Source organism: Halyomorpha halys, unplaced genomic scaffold, assembly GCF_000696795.3.
Source record: "Halyomorpha halys isolate HHAL.00 unplaced genomic scaffold, Hhal_1.1 Scaffold66.1, whole genome shotgun sequence".
Classification (NCBI taxonomy): domain Eukaryota; kingdom Metazoa; phylum Arthropoda; class Insecta; order Hemiptera; family Pentatomidae; genus Halyomorpha; species Halyomorpha halys.
Window position 1 is genome coordinate 962,298 of NW_027112997.1, and position 21,900 is coordinate 984,197.

The following is a 21,900-nucleotide window of genomic DNA, read 5'->3' on the forward strand; positions in this document are numbered from 1 at the left end:
TGTTACCTCTTTGTTTTTACATTCCCTATTTTTGTTTTATTAAAAGTTCGGTTTACTATTTTTTAATTTTTTTTTATTTTCATTTATATCATTATATTATTGAAAGATAGATATTAATTAGTCATATCATTTTGTGAGGAACATTGGATTATAATATAGTATCACTCAGTTTCACTCTATTAACACTATCGAAAGCATGACATCAATCGATGAAGAGAACACTGGACTTCACCATACCTTCGAATCTGATTCTATATTGGATATGTTTTTGTTTTTTTTTCATTTCCGCATCCCTTGGTCGAATTACATCTTTCGCTGGACTTATCCCTAAATGGTCGTGGCTAGTGGCAAAGTAAAGCCATTATGTTTGTAGTAAATAAGTAATGGAGGGAACACAGGGCTTAGCCACTGGAAGAGGATTTCCGACCGCCGTTCCAGAGAAAGAGAATAAAGAGGGAATTAGAGGTGTAGCCCATCTGGACGTGTTTGGATTTGTCCCATCTCTCGCCTTCTCTTGTCCCGATATTTTATACTTTACCTCTTCGTTGTAAGATGTCTCCTACCATTTAGAAAAACGAAGTATGTAACTTGTCTGGTATTGAGGAAAATCCACGAAAAACTCGATATTTCGAGGTTTATCCTATTAACCAATCCAATTTAGCTGTGTAACTCGAAATTCAGATTAAATAGGGACAGTATCATGCCATTGTAACATAACCAAAATCACATTTACATGTTGTATATTTATGTAATAGAGTTGTAAGTATCATGAAGGTTCGATATCGATACCACCAATCGTTCTCTGCATGCATCTGTCCAGGGATGCCCATCCAAACCCAAATCTACTAAATCAGTTTTAACGTAATCCTTTCATCTACGTTTCGGTCTACCCCTCGGACATTAACACGTTGGTTCAGTGCTTATTAATATTTTAGGGATCCTTTTGTTACTAAGTCCCACAACATTACACGCCCATCTTATTCGCCGCAATTATAACTTGAATTATATTTACCGGACGCAGTTCCCTGGATTTAGCCTTGTGTAGTCTTCTAAATTCTCCCGTTAGTTTATCCTTTTTCGGTCCCAATATTTTACGTAATACTTTAGGCGCTGTTCTTCCATTAGTGTAAGAGCCCACGTTTCGCATTTTTAAGAACAGTGGGAAGGATAACAGTTTTGTAAATTCTAACTTTTAAGTTTTTGGACACAAGGCGCGAGCTTATCAATTTCAAAATTTAAAAATTATAAGTATTTCCGGCCTTTAAATCTTGCTACTATTTTCCCATCAATTTCATTTTATGTAATTACCATGTTTAAATTTATTTAAAATTCGTTATTTTTAATTACTTGATGTAAATTTCAATAAATCATTATATTTTAAAAAATTGATTGGTCGAATCCTTAGACTCAATTAGTCGAATTCAAAGGATCGGGTGACTGTAACTCATATTTCTTGGTAAGGAAGTAGCTTAGGCGCCATATTTTTATTTTATTTTTATTTTAACGGCTGCTAAATTTGTCTCTTCTATTAGAAATACGATGTTAGATAGTCTTGTTTTATCTTCTGCGTTTCTTACAACTTTGAACTGTTTCAATTCAACAAGTAAATCTGTATAAAATTCTGATCACCATAGAATATTCGAAATTGATAAATAGTCAACTAGGATATCGAGAAAAAATTCAATACGTCGAAAATTTGACAACTCAAAGTAAAATTAGCCCCCCTTCAACAAGGACTTAGTATTGACTACACAACAATGGCGTAGATGATGATTATTGACTGTAGATATAATTTGAGGAGAATTGGGGATTGGAGAAAATGAAACAATGATAAGTTTTACTTTATTCCGCATCCTGTTTCAATTAATAAAAAAAAAATACCTGCTTGTTAAAATCACAGAAATAATACTGCGTCATATATAAACAATTATATTAATAATACGTTATAAATAATCCTCTAGTACCGCCGGTCTTATAGTTATTATGTTAAAATAAATTATATAAAAAAATTCTTCAGAGTTATGTTATTGTTATTAGGTTGAGGGGGATGACAATAAATGACAGGTCACGTAGAGCCGGCTCAGCATTGTCCAAGTCTCTGGGGCTTCGTAATTGGCTATCCTTCCCCCACCACCGCCCTCCTTCCCTATCTCCACCAATTAGCGATCTCCTTTCTTAAAGCAATTGCTAATTACTCAAAACGCACTTACCCGATGCCCTCTTAGTCAAAACTGTTGAAATTATACGTGGTATCTATTATTTGACACCTGATCTAATGTTATTATTAAAATTTAAGAAATATATATTATTTTATTATAACATTGATATGTTTTATATATGTAATTATAATATTTGAGGAAATTATTTATTTCTTCCCTTTGAGATTCATACATTCTTTAAGAGGAGAAACAAAACGAGATAACAACCTTAATTCAGAATAAAAAAAAACCAGCAATAATAAAAAAACTTTAAAACATACATAGCGATAAATTAAGTAGATAATAGATTATAATAATAGAAGATAAAATATAATACTGTATGGTAGTAATATTTAATATTAATTTATTAATTTTTGTTTGTTTCTTATTTTATTTTATTGTTATTTTCCTCTGAATTAAGGCTGTTACCTCGTTTTGTTTTTCAGCCCTGTTGAAGCCCTGTATACCTGGTCGAAACGTCGGCACAGATAAATAAGTTTTAATGATTTGTGTATCTTTATTGACCGACCCCCTCCCCTAACATCTCCTCATATCAAATCTGTTACTATAAACACCTTATTACATTTTTTTTTTTTAACATCCTTTTCCAAGTTGTTATTCCATGAAATTTATTCACTAATAATTAAAAAATCGTACAAAGTTAGCAAGTTTAAGGCAGTTATCTAATGTGAATAACTTTATGATTATGATAGTTTTTAATCAGAGATATAATTATAATATATGAATACGACAAAAAATTATTTATTATATTGATATGTATAGTTTTTATAGTACATAGGATCCTATACAAAACATGTATAATTAATGAGTAAATGCCGAATTTCCAAAATAGCTTCCCTTAAATAACTTTTATTTTAGTTTATTTGAAATAATAAACCATCTCTAATTGTTAGAATTAAAGATACATATAAACTATGAAAGAATTTTATAATTATAAAAGGAGAAATAAATTTCCGGAAATAAGGGTGTATAATATATTGTTAGAAACCCAAAGAGTTAAAAAAATAATATCCGACATAGAATCGCAGTAGGCAATAGAGAGCGAAGAAAAACGCATTTATAAACTTATAAATAAATGGTTCTTAGTTTCCATGGTTGTTATGACAAATAGCTTAACCTTTTTACTGTTGTCATAATAACTATGAAAACACGAAAACGTAGTAATAGTAGTTTTTTACGTAAACTATTAATGGAAATATAGTAAGGGCATATTGCATGAAAATAAGTATTGCCATCATGTACAATGATTCAACTGTTTTGAAACAAGCAAGGAAATGGAAGTTGGTTGTTTGAAGCGGGCACCAGATCAGAATTTTGAATTCTATCCTATTTAAAATTAATAAAATAACAATACGTTTAATTTTTTTTTTCGATAGTATTTGAATTTTTTTTCATCATTACATCGAATTTCGAAAAGGATTTGCTTTTCGGTTTACACGGAAGTGAACCGATGAACATTCCATCTAAAGGTGAATGAGCTCTACTATTTCATTCCCAAGGGTAGCCTCGAATAATAAGAATAATCGATCTCTGTGTTGGGATGTCAAGTCTCGATACGGGATGACGAGCCCCGCATACGACGGCGATAGGAAGTGAGAATTGACGGGGTATAGATGACGAAAATAAACATGAGATGGTCAGATACAGCGACCGCGGCAGGCTATGAATGGGACCTATGAATTGGACAAGTGCCTGCGTATATTTAGGAACCGTGGGCGGATGGGAAAAATTATTTGGCATACAAAGACACTTTTCTCGTTTCATAAAAGTTTGTCTTGTGCGGATCCTTTACTGGATATTTCTTTATTAAAAAAAAAAAAATCGAATTGTTAAAACAGAAAAAAATTGAAATCCCAACACGACACAAAATAAATCGTCATTAATCAATTATCCAAAACATGCTAACAATTTCGTTATTATTTGTTGCAACATCATTTGATATTCTAATTATACGGATGTGTAAGCTAATGGATTAATGTTAAATTGTGTACATATATGAAAAAAAATAATTTATCAATTACTTGCTATTGCTATATTTGAGAATATACATAATTAATTGAAAACTATTAAACGTTTGATATCAATTTATTTATAGATAAGACGGTAACTATAGTAACATAAATGGTAACTAAGAACTTCGTTGTATAATCTTAAATACTGGTCTGAATTAATTGATTTTTTTTTTTTATACATTAAGATAATTTATTTATCCAACATGTTGTGACCAATCAAAGAGTGGTAAAATATTGTTTAGGAGTGAAACAAAGTTGATTTTACTTTTTAGCACATCGAGAAACCCTTAATTTTTTGAAAAAATAAAATTTTTATCTTATCAATTTTTTAAAAAAGGTTTTAGTACAAAAATAAAATAGAATCAGTAATATTTTTTTCTTATTCTTCAGAAATCGGTTGGCATTTAATAACCAAAAAAAAAACTGATTACATTCTGAGCTGCGTAATGTACTAAAATGTATAATTTTGTTAATAAATCTTTTTCTACCTAAAAAATCGAAACAGCCTGTAATCTTCCCTGCAAAATCCTTAACATTTAGCTAAAAAATCCATCGCATTCGGTGCGCATAAAGTACAAACAAACAAATATTGTTTTTTATAAATTATATAAATTAAGTGAGAACGAAACCTATAGTAGCAACAAAAAATATATTGGAAGATAGTTGACCGTATGAAGTGGGTCAGTTGGGTCAGTTATCCTTTGTACTACAATCAGACAGCCCTGACGAAGCTCTGCAAAGTGGGGCCAAACTTTGTTTAACAATAAATAGTTTTCTTTTACTATTTTGATACCGGACTATCTTCCTCTGAACAAAAATTATAAATTATTTATGTCATTTTTATTTTCCAGAAAGTCATTATTTATTTTTTACAGGTGCAAAGCAATCCTATAGCTTTAGAATATCACAAAATTAAAAAAATATATATAGTTCCCAAAAAAAAAAACTATTCGTCATAAGGGATGAAATGTTGTTGCATATCTCCTTAAACATATTGATGGTTGTTATAGTGTCTGTCTTTCAATGACAAGCCTTTTGTAATAGGCAAAAAAAAAAAAAAATGAATTCCCCCTCAAAGTTTAAGGTTTTACATTTCATGGTACGTAAGATCCAAAATTTGAATAAAAAAAATCCGACCGCATGCCGTCCGCTGTTTTTTTCCGAAACTACGGGAAAAATTTTTATGAGATTTGGTACCAAAACTACAGTTCACTTGATAATAATCCTCAGAACTTGTTATTAACGTTCGACTTTTCGTTTCAAAATGGCGGTTTGTTTGGATGTTTTCTAAGGCCATTCATGAAGATAGAGGACAAATAATCAGTGTCACTTCCACAATATATTACAAGAAAAAAAATTAATAAAACTAATATAGAGCATTGGACTTAGCTTTGGTTTATTATATTCAGCTTTGTATTCCATCAAGAAAAAAAAATAGCACGCTCAAATATAGGGGAACCTGTTGGTTAACTATGACTTTCAAGACTTGAAGCTTCTGAAATCTCCCTAAATTATTTGAATTTTCAGTAAAATTGAAAAAAGAAATAAACACTCCGTTGTTGTTATTATATATAAACATAAATACATTTTAATAAGAAGAAACACAACAAATTAAAAACATTATGTTGTCAATATAAAAGTAGTACGAAATCGTTCTTTTTTTTTTTAATGTATATCTTTAGAGGGTTAAAGCTAGGACACTCCAGATTACTCTTACGTAGGTGTTTCTAAGTTTCAATTATTCGATATGAACCATTCAGCACTTGTTGGGTTCTATAATACTCTCAACAGTAACAACATTGTGTTTTCCAATTTGTATCATCCTGAATGGCCTTCTTATCTCTTTATTTCCTTGTCAGTATTATACCCTAGTTTTCTATATACAATTTCTATCATCGCTTCCATCATGTCAGTAGCGCCCAAATTTTCCCGTGCTAACCTCCTGATTTATCCCTCTCCATTCTCCCCCTGACTTTCTCTCGTAGCTTTTCCATGCAACATGGTTTGTATTTCCTCTCCACTATCCTCTCAATTTAAGTCACACCGGTGTCCACGAAGCCCGAAAAGGACCTCGAAAGGCTAAAACCCTGTAATAGTATGTACTGAATGATTGTACGCCACTTTGGCCATCGTCACTTCCGGTTTCAGACCCTTGTCTATATGGTGTAGCCTGAGATGATTACTCAACGTATTGTGAAGCCGGTCTATAACCCCTCTACTCTTAGGGTACCCTGGAGTTTGAGGTGCTATGTCTCATAAAGGTCGTTCATTTCCTTTATAATCGTAAAATTTTGAAATTCTCTGCCTCCATCCGGTTAGATGCAGTCTGGAACCACAGTGTACTATCCACCCCTATCTGTCCGGAACACCGCAACCGCTTCATCTGGCCCCAGACAATCGTATTTCCATCGTACAGGTGGTTGGTTCTGGTTCAGTTGCATCATCGTAGAGTAAATAAGATTTGACATTACGAAATCTATCGTAAGGGGCCATAAGGGCAGAGAAATAGTGAAAAATGTATTTATTTTTTTTAAATCACACTTTATTTTTTCTCAGGCTTCTGTTTGGCTAAAGTAAGTCTACTTCTAGAAATATTTCTATATTTGATAATCTTTAATTCGTATAGATGACGTCGAGATTTTTCTCTTCAATATTTAACATTGTGATAAATAAGGCTCAAAAGTAACAAAGTTGTTCATATGCACTATGGTCTAATTCAACAGGAAATTATACAACACAGAAATAATATGATAAAAACAGGAAATTCAATTTTTAAGTTGTATGAGCAAGATGCTTTTATTTAAATATTTATATAAATTTTATCTTTCAAATTAAGATACGGGTGTAGCCATAAATTCGATCCATAGATTACACCAGGAAATATTGATTTAATTTAAAAATATTATTAAAAAAATTACATTAATAATAAAAGTTTCAGTATTACATATGATTTTGAATTTGCATTCTGTCAGCAATGAAACTCCACTAGCTACGGACCCTCCACAGAACTGGCACCTGCCTCTCTCACCGGATATACAATTATAGAGGCTTTGTCTACTGTGCATCCACTGCCACTTTAATCGATTATGTAAATGACTAAACATAAAATTCAAAATTTGTACACAGGGTTTACTAAAAAAAAAAATCAAATTATCTTTGAAAATGCCAAAAAGTTTCCTGTTATTAATTATAAAACCATTATTATCAAAGAATTCACAAATTTGGCCCGATGTACGCACTTACCATTCAAAGGTTTTTGTCGAACAATCACAGATAAGTGATTGTATAATTTTTTTCCAGTACATTAACAAGTCATCAATTAAAACAAAAAACTTCGGGTTTTGAGTGAAAACTGAAGGGATTGAGAGTTATGTAATATTTTTTAAGGGTATTGAAACTTTAAAGCTAAGTCCCTGCTAAGTTGAAACTTGACTTAACCACTCGTTTATCATATAAAACAGGTAAATGATGGGACTGGAACTTTATTTACTTTATAATCACTTTACTCAGCCCTTATAATAAGGATAATATGTGTATCTTACGATATTAATGTAATTAATCAATAATATAAAGCAAAGCTCTGATTCTCGAAATAATGCATAATGTTATTAAGTTCTCATTATGAAAGGAATCGACTTTCGTGTGCACCCTGAAACAAAATACATATACGAAAGTATAACGTAACTTAAGTAAATATACATGGATATATATTATAAAGACTGTCATACTTTGCATACATTATCATTGGAATTACAACACACTTACAACAGTCTAGCACGCAGACTCGGTTAACAAACTTCAATTCCAATTATGTCAAAAACGACGCCACACCATTCTTCTACTTTGAGACATGGAAGTCAGTGATGAAGGAAACCGAACATGACTACCACTTCACGTTGCATATGCAGACGGCTTTGAGGAAGTAGATGCTGATTAAGAGGATGTTTTGTTGTCATTACAAGTGGCGAAATCCTTCAACATCTCCTACAACCACTATATCAGGGAGAGGGGAGAGGGGTTAAAATTTCCTGAAATGATCATGGAGATGTTCTTTTGTGACTTTGTTTCAAAACTTCCGATGATACCAACAAACATTACTAGTGTTAGGAGAAAGGAATCTTGTGTTTGATCTAATGTGGAACCAAGATTGAGATCTTGATAGTAGCAGTTAAATTGGTTTGACAATTTGATGAATTGGTTGAACAAAGGCAACCACACATTAAACATTCCAACATTCACTGGAGCGATCTGTATCTGATATGGACAACTTGCCATAATTGAATTTTTTATCTCTTTAATTATATATTTATCTCTTAAATATTAAATATATCTTTGATGTTATATTTATATTATCTTAACATATTGTTTGTCAAATAAATGTTATTAAAACAGTTTCGAATGGAATAACTAACAATAGTATTCAGACCATGTTGTGTTTCTCATTTTTGGATGTTTTCATTGAGGTAGTGCTAACAATAATATTAATATTTTATATTAAATTACATTTAAAACCATACAATCTTCAGGAATTTATAGCTATTACAATTTAAAAAAAAAAATTGTTCTTAAACTTCTTCTTCTCCCTTCCCAACTTTAATACTGTTCTTTGTGTCTATTAAGTATCCTTAATTTACATTAAGCAGCCAATAATAAAATGTGTTCTTAAAATTCTAAAAATTAATACACTTGAAGCATTGGAAGGTTTAGTACATCCATAGTTGAAACAATATACGAAGACTTATTCTTCAATAATTTTTATTGAAATATTATTTATTTGTTTTTTTATTGATGTTTTTAAACATTTGAACATGTACAGATAGTCTTGACACATATCCAGAGGATGTAATATATGTGATTTTTTTTTCTTCTATTATGTTTCAAAAACTGATAATTTTTTTAAATAATTGTTAGGGTGTACTGTTTGCTGTTTTGAACACATAATTAAACTTTTTCAGGCTGTTGCAAATAATGAAGGACAGAAACAGAATGAGTTGCAAGACAGGTTCCAACAGGACCACCTTCGGCAGCAAGACCATCTTCTCCAACAGCAGCACAAAATTCAGGAGCTACAAGTATGTAATCACAAAGATGTTTCTGAATAGTTTTCTGTTTAACCTGATCTATTTATTTTTAAGCAGGGCTCAAGGCATAATATTTATCTGCAAAAACCAATGGGGATTAAATCCATATTCTAATGAATAGTTATTTTTTTATTTTACTATCATTGATTCATGAACTTAATTCTATCTTGATTTTATTTGAAATGTTTCAAGAGAATTCCGTGTTACCTGTAATATTTTGAATTATTTTCAGACAATTTTATGATCAATAAAGTATCTCCAAATAAATTTTTTAAATTTATTAATGAAAAAAATTAAATATTTACTTTTTTTTGTTAAATATTACTGTTTATTTCTAGAAAAAAATTAAATAACTTAATGAATGCATCAGTTGTATTTTGCCTCATCTGTTGTAATAACCTATGAGAACACACTTTAAAAAAAGTAAATATTTTAACTTTTATTTAGCTTTCCTATTACAATAGCTATATTTGTTTTACAATAAATTTATTTTTATAGACTCAAATATCTTCACAATATGCATCTGGGAAGGGGTTGAACTTGGGATCACCTCAAGCACTCATGTTTCTTCCATTCCTTGATCAACTTCGAAATCTGCAAAGTAATTCAGGCCCAGTTGCTCAGACATCTAACACCAGTCGACCACCATCAGGACCAAATGTATGTTAACTGAGACTGAGGATAAATATAAAGCTTTTGTTAAATTTATGTCAAAACTTTGAACTTATTTTAATGTTTTAGGCATTATTCAAATTTAAATATTTTAATTCACAGAACTAGAAGCATATTGAGAGAAAATTTAAAATATGGTCAATATGATCATATTTTGACAATGGAATTTTGATAAACTATTCTCCATTATAACCTATTTTACCTTCTAATGTAAAATAAAATTTAAATAGTTTAGAAAACAATTTAATCATCAACATTAAAGTATTGTATTTTGTCATTTTATTTGTTTACGAAACTATAAATTTAATTTTGTTATGATTTATACATCTTAAATATTTACTTATATGCCTCCTCAACATAAAGTAATTTTTCAGCATGTAATATTTATTTGCAGCTGGTTGGAGGTGGTTGGGGAAGTAGTATGTTGATGAGAGAACCATCACCAACACCAATGGTAATGCCACCAGACCCTGACACGCCCTTAAATTTGAGTAAGCCTAAGGAAGGAGGGCCAGTTCAGACGACTCCTAAACTCATTCCTCCAAACCTGCTTATGTCTAGAGCCTTTCTGCCTTATGCAGGGCTCCCATCACACGTGAAAAGTTCAGGTAAGAAACTATTTAATTTAATTCATATATTTTTAACTTTATATTTTTTTATTAAATGGTATCACACATCACCAGAAATAATCATTAAATCGTACACTCCAGTACATTTTCTTGTGGTATTTTGTATTGCACAATACACCATTAAAAAAAAATATATAACTCAAGAAGAATTATTGTTCATATTAATAAGAAAAAATTCAGAATGGCAGATTTAATATAGTAGCTGAACATTTTAATAGCAAGAAATTCATCACAAATGGATTTTTAGTGTAAAAAAAAGAGAATGTGAGAGCAGATTTCCCAAATGATATATAAAAGGCTGATGTCCTTTTTATCTTTGATATCAAGTGAAAAATGATGAATTTATTAACTAAATCTCTTGAGATAAATAGATATGGTTGACTAGTAATGTTTTAATATTTAATGTTCATATTACTATTTTAGGTAAAATGGGTATGGGTAGCTCACCTGGTCGAGAAGGAGAAAAGATGCAGCCCTATCCAGGGTTGCATTTATATTCTCCACACCAACCTCACCCATTAGCGACACCTCTCAGGGATGATTCAAAAGATGATAATGATTTCATCACGGCATACCACAGTAAGTAACATTTACATGACAAATTAATAACTAGGTATTAAATAATTCAAGTAAAAAGGAAGACATAATAATAATAAGACCTGATGAACCTGGAGTTTTAATACCAATATCACCAAAAATCTGCTGTTTCATACTTCCCTCAATTGAACCCTATTAAAACTTAAATCTATAAGATCATACCTAACACGATTCTCCTATACATACTCAGTCTAATTTTATATGTATATATAATTTTATACGTATATATAATAAATGGCCAAGCCGGCTAAGCTGTTTGTAATATGTAATCAAAGTTAAGCAACATTATACACAGTTAATGGATGCTGACCACTCACGACAGAAAGCCATGCTTTATACCTTATATTTGTGAAGCCTGTCAGCCTACTGGAGGTAATTCACACTGATGTGGAATAGAAGTGATAACTCTACTCTGTGTAACTTAATCAGGAATCGTGTTTTGGTCTTCCAGGAAGCCAAATCATTGCCTGAAGGTTTGGTTCATGGACGATCTGCTTCAGGGAAAGAAATATAAGTCCTCGTGTTCTTGCTGACTCTGAGCAGCCATAATCCATGAATTAATCTTATTTTGTCACTATCCTTGAACCCAAGTGAGGGAAGAACACTGCCAAATGAGCCCCAAAGGGACTGGTTATGGAGCTATTGGTAGCCTACCACTACATCATGAAAACCATGCTTCATAGCAAGGTCAGATTTGTTTAGCCACTCCAGTCTATTAGTGCTCCCACAACCAATAATGTCAGTGAAAAGAACACCATGTTCTGTAGTACCAGCCAATATAAAAAATATATACATACACATAATAATGACAGGTAATGTAAAGTAATGAGATAATGACAGGTAAAACATTAAAAGAAAATGTATATAAAATCCTAATTATTAATAATATATATAAATAATTTCTATTTGCTAAAAATATATCTTAAAAAATAACAAATATCATCATTGCTTGGTAACACTCTTACATATTTTATATTGCATACACAATTTTTAAATCTTTGCATTACATTAAGTTCAATTACAGATATTTAATTCAAATTTAGTTATACCATAGTTATGAAAGATATTACCATATAACCATATATGATACTATAACCATTACCAAACCATTTATGTTTAAACCTCAAATTATTTTTATGATGTATAATAATGCTGTTATAAATGTTTAATTTAATAAATATAACAGAGAACGAAATTTAACTATATTTTTGATTTTCCTTTATTTTGAGTAAATGCTTATTAACATACTTTTTTATCACCAACTATAATAATATCAGATTGAATGCTGTGGTATTTTTCATCAATGTTTCTTTACTTTGAATCCATGGGGAAATATACTAAATATAATACATTTTTTACAGTGTGGGGCCAGGATCCATCCTTTAAACTGCAGGATGAATCAGGCGATAAAGGTGAGAAATCATCCTTATAATATTTAAAATCAACAGTGATCAAAATTACAAATATGCAGAATATATTTTACAAATAACTATTAGTGAGAGTTTGCATGTCATCCTTTAATGTTTAGTGGAATAAATTTTACAGAATATGAACCACTAGCTATATACAAATTTACTATCATGTTTAAAGATATAATTTTAACAAAAACAGTTAGGCTTTTTAAACCTTTCTTTTAGAGGTAATTTACTATGAATGAGTAAAATAAGAGTTTAGTAGTAAAGTAAAGCTTTATGTGAACTACTTTATTTAATACTATTCAAGTCTTCATAGATTCATATTCCAAATAATGTATCTGCAAACACATATAATGTACAAATTATAAATAATTTCTAAACATAGATTAAAAAATATTTAACATATTTTTATCTAACATAAATTAACAACCAATGACAAAAACATATGTTCCAATAAATTAATTCCCAATGCATATATATAATAAATATATATTTTGAATCCAGCTGTAACAAATAATTATTTATTCAGTTACTGTAGCCGTGAGTCAACCTTGTGTGTTAGGGAGCCCTCCGGGTCCACTCAGCCTCATAAAGTGGATATCCTTAAATGGGAAAAAATATGGTTGAACGTAATTCTGACCAAATCACCTCTTTGCACTACCTTGGTCTCATAACAGTACTTCCTTGAAATTACTCCACCCCTAACCCTTCATGGGTTATAGTGGTACAGATTTATTTTATTATATGTGTGTATTGTATAACCAGTAGCAATAAGGCAGCATTACATCAGACAACAAATTTTTTAAGCCATTACCATTCATGAATACTACGAATAAAGTGAATTCATATACTTTTTTTATTTCAGCTAAGATGTTGAGACAACCAAAGAGAGAGGGAGAAAATAAACCTCACATAAAAAGGCCTATGAATGCATTTATGGTATGGGCAAAAGATGAAAGGAGAAAGATTTTGAAAGCCTGTCCAGATATGCATAATTCAAATATTTCTAAAATATTGGGTAAGTATTTTTGAATAATTAAATAATTAATTTTTTATAGTTGATATTCAAAAATACACCAAGTATTTTAAGCTAATTTAGAAAGAGTTTGGGAATTTCAATGACTCTGGAATAGCAATACAACTAATTATTACTAAAGAATCTCCACAACAAAGCTAAAATAGATATTTTAATAAATTATGAAATCAATTTGTAAATAAATGTTATTTCATAGGAATTATAAAAAAATCTGTTTAAATCAATATATTAGGCCTAATTTTCTTAATCTGTAGGCAGAAATGTTTTATTCCTTTTAAAGATATCAAATAGCCTACACTTGAGGTAATAGTAGCAAGACAGCAATAATGGATCTAAAAACTAAAAATAATATAATTAAAAATAAGTTTTTTTTTGTTTTTTTTATGAGGGTGTGTGGACATCTTCAAAAGACACAAATAGGCCCTCTACCTATCCATGTGTGGGATTTTTACCCACTAAAACCACCACCCTACACCTGTTCATTCCTCTCCACGTGACCGCCGCTAGACATTACTTCATGGAGGGAAATAGCTGAGTGCCGCCTCGCTTTCTTTGCATAGTTTTTACGTTTCCATGCTACTAACATCTTCTAGCCATCTCTTCCTCTCTCGACCTCTTGAAGACAACTGTGGTGAATCTCTTCACTGCGTTCCAATGCTGGTCTGAGAGGAGTATATAGCTCACCACGTTTTCTGGTGTGATGCGTCCTCCACACACTATCTCCAATTCACTTCTTTCTGCTACAAAGCGAATGCAAGTGAAAAACACGTGCTCCACGGTTTCCTCGATATTCTGACATCCAGGGCATTCTGCGGTGTTGTCCAGTTTGAAGCAGTACTGGTAGGCTCTAAAGCATCCATGTCTGGTCAACATTTGGGTTATGTAAATATCCACCTCACCATGCTGGCAACCATACCACGTGCCAACATCGGGTAATAACCTGTGAGTCCACCTCCCAGAATCTGCAGCCTCCCAATGCCGCTGCCACTGGTCGATGGTTATTTTTCGCTCTTCTTCTCTGGAAACGTGTAAGCGTCGTCAATAGTGCCTACTTCTTTCTTCAACAAGGAGTTCCACAGGTGGTATTCGGCCTATCACGCACACCGCTTCGTAGGAAACAGTTCGAAAAGAGCTGACTGTCCTTAAACCTCAACTCTGATATACACTGATATAAACTGAAACCATCTGTCTCCTGTATGATATGGTAACCATCGCTTCTTTCCAAATCGGGGCTGCATATAACATAATGCAGGGGACAACAGTAGCGAGAAGCCTTCGGCTACTTTCTTTGGGAGCTCCGACATTTGGCATAAGGCGTGACAAAAAGGATGCTACTTCAGCAGATTTGGCGCTGATATACTCCGCGTGAACATTAAAGCGGAGACGTGCATCTATCATAACTCCTAGGTATTTTAAGCAAGACTGGGAATGAATTTCGTGCCTACCAACCATGACAGTGATAGACTCAGTCTTCCTCCTGCTAGTTACTAGCAGAACCTCGGTCTTGTGATCTGCAAGTTTTAGGCCTACCGAAGACAGCCAACCTCGGATCGTAGCAACAGCCTGATTTGCGATGAGGGTAACTTCTTCCAAGTACTTTGCTGCCACTACAACTGCAACGTCATCTGCGAATCCCACAACTGTGGCTCCCTCCGGCAATGTCAATTTGAAGATTGCGTCATACATGACATTCCACAGAAGAGGTCCCAGTAGGAGTCCGAGCCCAGTAGGACACCACCAGTCACCTCATATCTTCTTTGGCCAATGTCTGAAACACCCATGCGTTGAAATCACCAGCTATGATAGCTGGATTATGGCACCTAGCCTCTATGACAATGCAATCTAACAAATTCTCAAAGTCTTCGATTGTGATACTGGGATAGGCGTAACAACTAAAGAAGTACACTTCGTTGATCTTCGCCCATACAAAGCCGGAGTGCGATGCAGTATTCACTTCCTGGATAGCTTGGGAATTACAGGCCCAAATAGCAGCTTTACCACTGACATATGATACCCACGAGTTGCCATCCAGATTTTTATATTGTTCGCAGAGAATAGCGACGTCAATGTGCTGTTCCCATACAGTTTGATAGAGGAGATCCTGTGCAGCTTCACAATGGTTCAAATTTAGTTGAAGTATTCTACTCTGCGATGTTGGGTTTGCATCATTGTTCTCAATGCTGAATGGAAAGCCGGACACTTACTACTTCCACTGGGGCGGTCAGCATCTCCATTTCCCGCACATAATGTGCATTGCGGTTTCTGGTCACAGTTAGTGGCTTTGTGACCCGTTTTACCACAGTTTCGACATAGGGAGGTCCTCTCCTTTCCAACACAGTTTCGAGCTATGTGTCCGTACTCCCAGCAACGGAAGCACTTTGGAACTCTAAATCTTTCGTGTATACGGCTAACAACAAGGCCTACTTGAACCTTTCCTTTAGCCATAACCTTCCTAGTTTGGAGAACCGGAAGTGAAATAACCACTGTTTGTGTACCTCCATATGCTTGACGGAAAGATTTCACTGCTGTGGTGGGCACTGAATGTTCACCCTGGAGAGGTTTTAAGACCTCTGCACTTTCCCCTTTTGTGGTGAGAGCATCCAAATCTCGCAGCTCGAAAAGGGACTCCTCCGTCCAAGTTCGGACTTCCGCCCCTTCAACAAGCACTCCCTCCATTGAGCTTTTTAGAACAGAAAGAGATTGCTCTTTCTTCCGGTCCAATTGGAGTAGCAGGTCACCTTTATTACTTTTCCGGACCTTGGTGATTGAAGAGGCCATCTCCACCGTTGCCGGATCTTCTCTCACCTTTCGCAGGACATCTGCACAGGACTGGCTATCCGATATTTTTACAATCCCAGCATCGGGTCTCGGAGGCTTGGGACGAGGTTTCTTCCTTGATTTTTTTGTACTTCCTGTTATTGCTCCTGCTGTGGTTCTCCAGGTTGAGCAGCCGATCTCTTGTGTGTGTCTGTGTGTTTTTACACTCGAGTACTTTCTGAGTGCTTCTTTCTAGAGTTAATAATAGAATTGGATTTTGATAGTTTTCACAAATCTAAATCTATTTTCTTGTTATTGTTTTCTGGGTTAAGGGACAAAGATATTAAAAAAAAAATTAAAACCAATTAAAACAACATTTAACATTCATCCAATTTCAGACTGTACTGTAACAAATATATCCACTTTATACAATAATATATATTTAATTACATAATATTTGTTATAGCACAAGAAATTTTTTTTAACTTTGATAAGGGTTCCATCATTTATAATAATTTATATCATATATCAGTATTTTTGTGTGTATACATGCTTTATAAATAAATAATGTGATTTATTTTCAATAAATCTAAAATCTTTTAGCATTGGTTTTTTCACTTTTTTGTACCCTCAACAAACTATGTCAAGAACTTAAAATATAAGTATTGTAAAATAATCCTTTTAAATTTTCTAGGGGCTCGTTGGAAAGCCATGACCAATGCAGAAAAACAACCATTTTATGAAGAACAATCACGCCTCTCTAAACTGCATATGGAGAAGCATCCAGATTATCGTTATAGGCCAAGGCCTAAGCGTACTTGTATAGTTGATGGCAAAAAGATGCGCATTTCAGAGTACAAATCTCTAATGAGACAACGCAGAAATGAAATGAGGCAACTTTGGTGTAGAAGTGAAGCTGGACCATCAGGGATGGCTGGTCCAAGCTTTGGATTTCCTCCAGAGGGGTCTATTTCCCCTTCAGAAGTACTTTCATTTTCTCCAGGAAATTCGCCAAACTTTGAGACAAATTCACCAAATCATAATGATGATTAAACTGTGATTTCTTATAGACTGTAAAAAAAAAATAAAATAATAATAAAAAAATAAAAAGTTAAAGTAAATAATAGGTAAAAATCTGTTTTGAGATCAAATACCTCTATAAATATGAACAGTATTTTTTTTTATCAGTATCTATAAAAGTAAAAAGAATGTATTCAGAACTATATAAGTACATTAACCATTAATTGGATTCTACTGATTAAATTTCTCTTGATAGAAACCAAATATTTTATTTGAAATATATAGCAGGAAATTATGCTTGTTCACACATTATGAATAAGTCTTAATTTTCTATTTTTAAATTAGTTGTTTTAATTTACGTAGATGGATTAAAATTTTTTACTTTTATTTTCATGATTTTGTCACTAGTTAATATGTTATATGTATGGAACCACCATATGTTTTATTTGTATTACATTACATATAAACAGTGTTTGATATTTATAGAGGTAAACACAATAAACATATCTATCTGTATCCAACTTTTTTAAAATATGAAATATTTTTTATGTTTTATAACAACTCCCAGCTGTAACATAGGCTGTATATTAGATTTTACAAGCAGATCATAAAGTTGTGGATATTAAATTAGCTAAGTTCAGTATTAGATTACTTATAAATTTATTTATGGTTCCTTAAATGCATGTCTTTCCAATGTATACAAAATACGAACAATATACATGGCGCACTTTTTCAAACTTTTTTATTATTATTTTTTATTTTATTTTTTTATGTGTGTTAATCGCGAATCTGTTAAAAAATAAGATGTAAATGTGTGATATAAAAGTGGTTTTCTTTGAAACAGAAAATCTCAAGTAGTAAACAGTGCCAAATCAATGAGTAATGAGCAATAAAAACATCCAATGAAATTCTTCTCTTTTTTAAAAATATTCAGGGATCTATTTTCATCCATTTTGCGACTTATATCAATTATAATTTATTTATAATATATATTATAATAATGCAAGAAATGTGTTTTATTTTTGTTTTTTTAAATGAATTTATGCTAAGATCTCATTTGATTTCCCAAAGTTTTCCTATTCTCTGCTCATTATTATTTTTAAAAACTTCATAATGATACAATTTTTAATGATGATAGTAATTTTATTATATATAAATTTTTAATTTCAATTTATTTTTAAAAGCAAGTTATTAATGTCTATAAATGAATTTATTAACTTTGATATTTTTCTAATTTTAAATGATAGCTTTCGTTCTATAATTGCTATCTCTTGATATTTCTCTTAAGAAATAAATTGCTCATATTGGTTTTTATCTTTCAGAGTTTAATTCATTTTCTTAATAATTTCTATTAAAAAGTATTTAATTTATACATGTTAATGGTATTATTCTCTGGATCTGTTTTAAAGAAAGATCATACTATTTCAATGATTAAGTAATCTGTGAAATAAGCAACAAAGTTAAGTTATTGTAAATATTTTATAACTTATTATGGACATTGATTTATTTACAAATACTGTATATATCTTAATAATTAGAAAAATTGAACTAAAAAAGAAAAAAAAAGTAGCTGTCATTGTATTTATATAATTCAAATAAATAAATAAATTGATTTAACTCTAATAAAAACATTATATTCCGTAAAATACTTCAAGAAAATACTCTACTGCAAAAAGTGCGTTTAAGGGCATCAGGAAGGAGCATATTAAGAGTTCTTTCAAAATTATTTTGTAGAAATGATCTCCCAATCATGTTATGAATTTGAAAATGATATAATTTAAAAAAGAAAATTAACACACTCATTCCTCTTACTAATTTAAGATTATCATCTGTTATAATTATTAGTTAAATTTTATTACATTCAAAATATTGTGTATTCTGCAAAATAACTGCTGTTTAATAAATATACATGTTGTTATTACTAGAAGGTGATTTTTAGAATTTTAGAAATGTGTGATTTTATATTGTATATATTCTTTAGTTCCCTGTTGTGTCTTTATGTGTATACATAATGTAAAATAGTTAAATAAATATTATTTATTGCATCATAATATATAAGTAATATTTGCTGATAAAAATATAAATAATAGAAAAGTGGAAGTGGTTAGTAGGTTAATACAGTTCCCACATTAGGCCAGTACAAAATAGAATTTTCAAGAATTATAAGAATTAGAGGCTGTACTGGGTACTTATAAGATTTTTATTATTTTTTTCTTTAACCTATTAGTGAACCAAAGTAAATGAATAAATATTGTATTTTTTTAACATAAGTATTTTACAATAATTACATTTTCCCTTCACCATTGTACTCATTTTTCTCCGTCTATAATTTATGACCCACTAGCTTTAAATTTTTATTATTAAAATATGTATTAGTCACTTCCACTCATTAAATTTTATTTATTTCATCATTTTTAGCAATGGTCAAAAATGAGTACAATACATAAAGGAAAATAATATTATTAGTAGAATTTTCATTCTAGACTGTATGCTTAAATATGATACTATCTTCAGGTGAAGGTATGTTATAGGACCTAAGAACTAAAACTGCGTACACACCACTTTCATTATATTCCTTATATATTCTTTTTATATTGTTAATAAATTGTAATATATAGGCATATGGATTAGTAGTTTTTTCGGGGTAGTAATATGTTATGTGCCATTGTTATTTTTTAATGGCATGTGCAGGGTCAGCTATTTAATTTTATACATTTGTCAAAGCTAAGTATCTTATTTAACATTAATTAATTAATAAAATCTTTAATCTGGAAAAAAATGGAACTGACAACTTGATATTTTAATCAAATATCAGATTGATTATTAACATTTAATTTCTATATAATACTTAAATAATGCATCAATATTCTCATATTTACTCAAAAGTATGTTAGTCAATTTATTTTTCTTTATGATAAAATGTAAGGGACCAAATATTGAGAAAACTGTGAAATGATTTCATTTGGTAAGTTTTCAACAATTAAAAATTTTAGTCATCAAGTTTAGCATATTTTATTTGTTGAAATCATTTTTGATGTTATTACCTTTAATTTTTTTTTTTTTATGACCACCACTTACAATTAATGGCAACATTTGTGTAATCAAGATCCATCCATAATTATTAATTATATATATATATGTAAAATAGTCTCAATCATTTGTTAAATAACAGTATAATAAATAACAACTGGTGAAATAAGGATCTATTTAATTCAGTTAGTGCCATATGATATTCTGGAAAAACAAAAAAAGATATTTTTGGAAATATTTATAGAACTTTAATCTCCAACCATCACATTATGACTGTAGCAGTTGTCATCTCTCAGGGATGTTTGGTTCTAGACTAATACAATACAACGAAACATTAAAATTAGAATTTATTAAATAACATTATTGGAATAAACTTTGTTTTTAATAGAATTACCCAATTAATTGAAAATTCAAAAAGATATAACAAAGAAAAATTATGAAGGGTCTAACTGCTTTCAAAGACTTTATTAATTAAACAGTTATTATATTAGTTATTGCTGACCCTGAGCATGTAAAATATTCTTTGTAATATTAATTATTTTTGAGGAGCTGCTTTATAACGTTATTTATTGCATTGTTGGCATTTCATCTGTAAGGCTTTTATATTAAAGGCTCCAAATTTCTCATGTATATTACAATTGATGTATTCAACTTTATTATAAAATATATAAAGTTAGGAATAATGAAAAGTATATAAGTATTTAATATTGATTGTATTAAGTCTTAAATGTTATAAAAAAGAAATAAGAAATTCATTAATAGAAATCATGTTTTTAAAGTAGATATTATTTTTTCTCCTGCTTTCCCACAAATTAGAGATAATTATTAATATAAAATTGGCCCAACTATTAGAAATCCAGAACAATTTTTTTCTTTTTAAATTTTAGTTAAGATTTGGCATACACAATTCTAAATCTACAATGAAATAAGGCTATAACAAAACATTCCACTATTGTGCATATTCAGTGACCACTGATAGGAAAGTCAGTAATAGCATAGTGAGAAATATTCTCTGAAAATGTATTGCATGGTCGATCTGCTTTTAGAACATTTTTTGTTAGGATGGGGAAAAGATAAAAAAATATTAATTTCCTCTCAGACTTCTGTTAAGGTGCAATATTCACAAATGAGGGTAAAATATAACTTCTACATCAAGTAGGCCATCAAAATGTGTGAAGAGAAGTAAATAAAGAGCACCATTCACTAAACTTAGTGCCTTCAAACTTCAATCCCCCACTTGTGGCTTATTTGAAAAATATTGTGCAGCAAAGACAGGCTTCAAATGTTAAGCAGTTCGAAAATGCTACTCAAGAAGATAGAATAAGTTACCAGGCAGTTTGGTTCAGTGAATAGAAATACAGATTTTTTCTAAAAAGTAGTTATTATCAATGACTGTTCTCATAGTTTTTACACATTCATTTTTTATTTACAT

General features: G+C 31.0%; 1 protein-coding gene across 5 annotated transcripts in view; it reads left to right on the forward strand.

Annotated features, from left to right (window-relative positions):
• Sox102F (transcription factor Sox102F) overlaps positions 1 to 18,741 on the forward strand; it is a 774,977-nt gene extending 756,236 nt beyond the window's left edge. For 4 of the 5 annotated variants that reach the window (XM_067050632.1, XM_067050633.1, XM_014438773.3 and 1 more), the window contains 7 exons: positions 9,187 to 9,303; positions 9,811 to 9,972; positions 10,379 to 10,592; positions 11,037 to 11,192; positions 12,572 to 12,622; positions 13,491 to 13,643; positions 17,113 to 18,739. In XM_067050632.1, the coding sequence (XP_066906733.1) occupies positions 9,187 to 9,303; positions 9,811 to 9,972; positions 10,379 to 10,592; positions 11,037 to 11,192; positions 12,572 to 12,622; positions 13,491 to 13,643; positions 17,113 to 17,471 (1,212 nt within the window). In that variant the 3' untranslated portion in view covers positions 17,472 to 18,739. Of the gene's footprint in view, positions 1 to 9,186; positions 9,304 to 9,810; positions 9,973 to 10,378; positions 10,593 to 11,036; positions 11,193 to 12,571; positions 12,623 to 13,490; positions 13,644 to 17,112 lie in introns of all 5 variants that reach the window. The other variant, XM_067050634.1, reaches the window with a different exon arrangement.
• Positions 18,742 to 21,900: the final 3,159 nt, after the last annotated feature.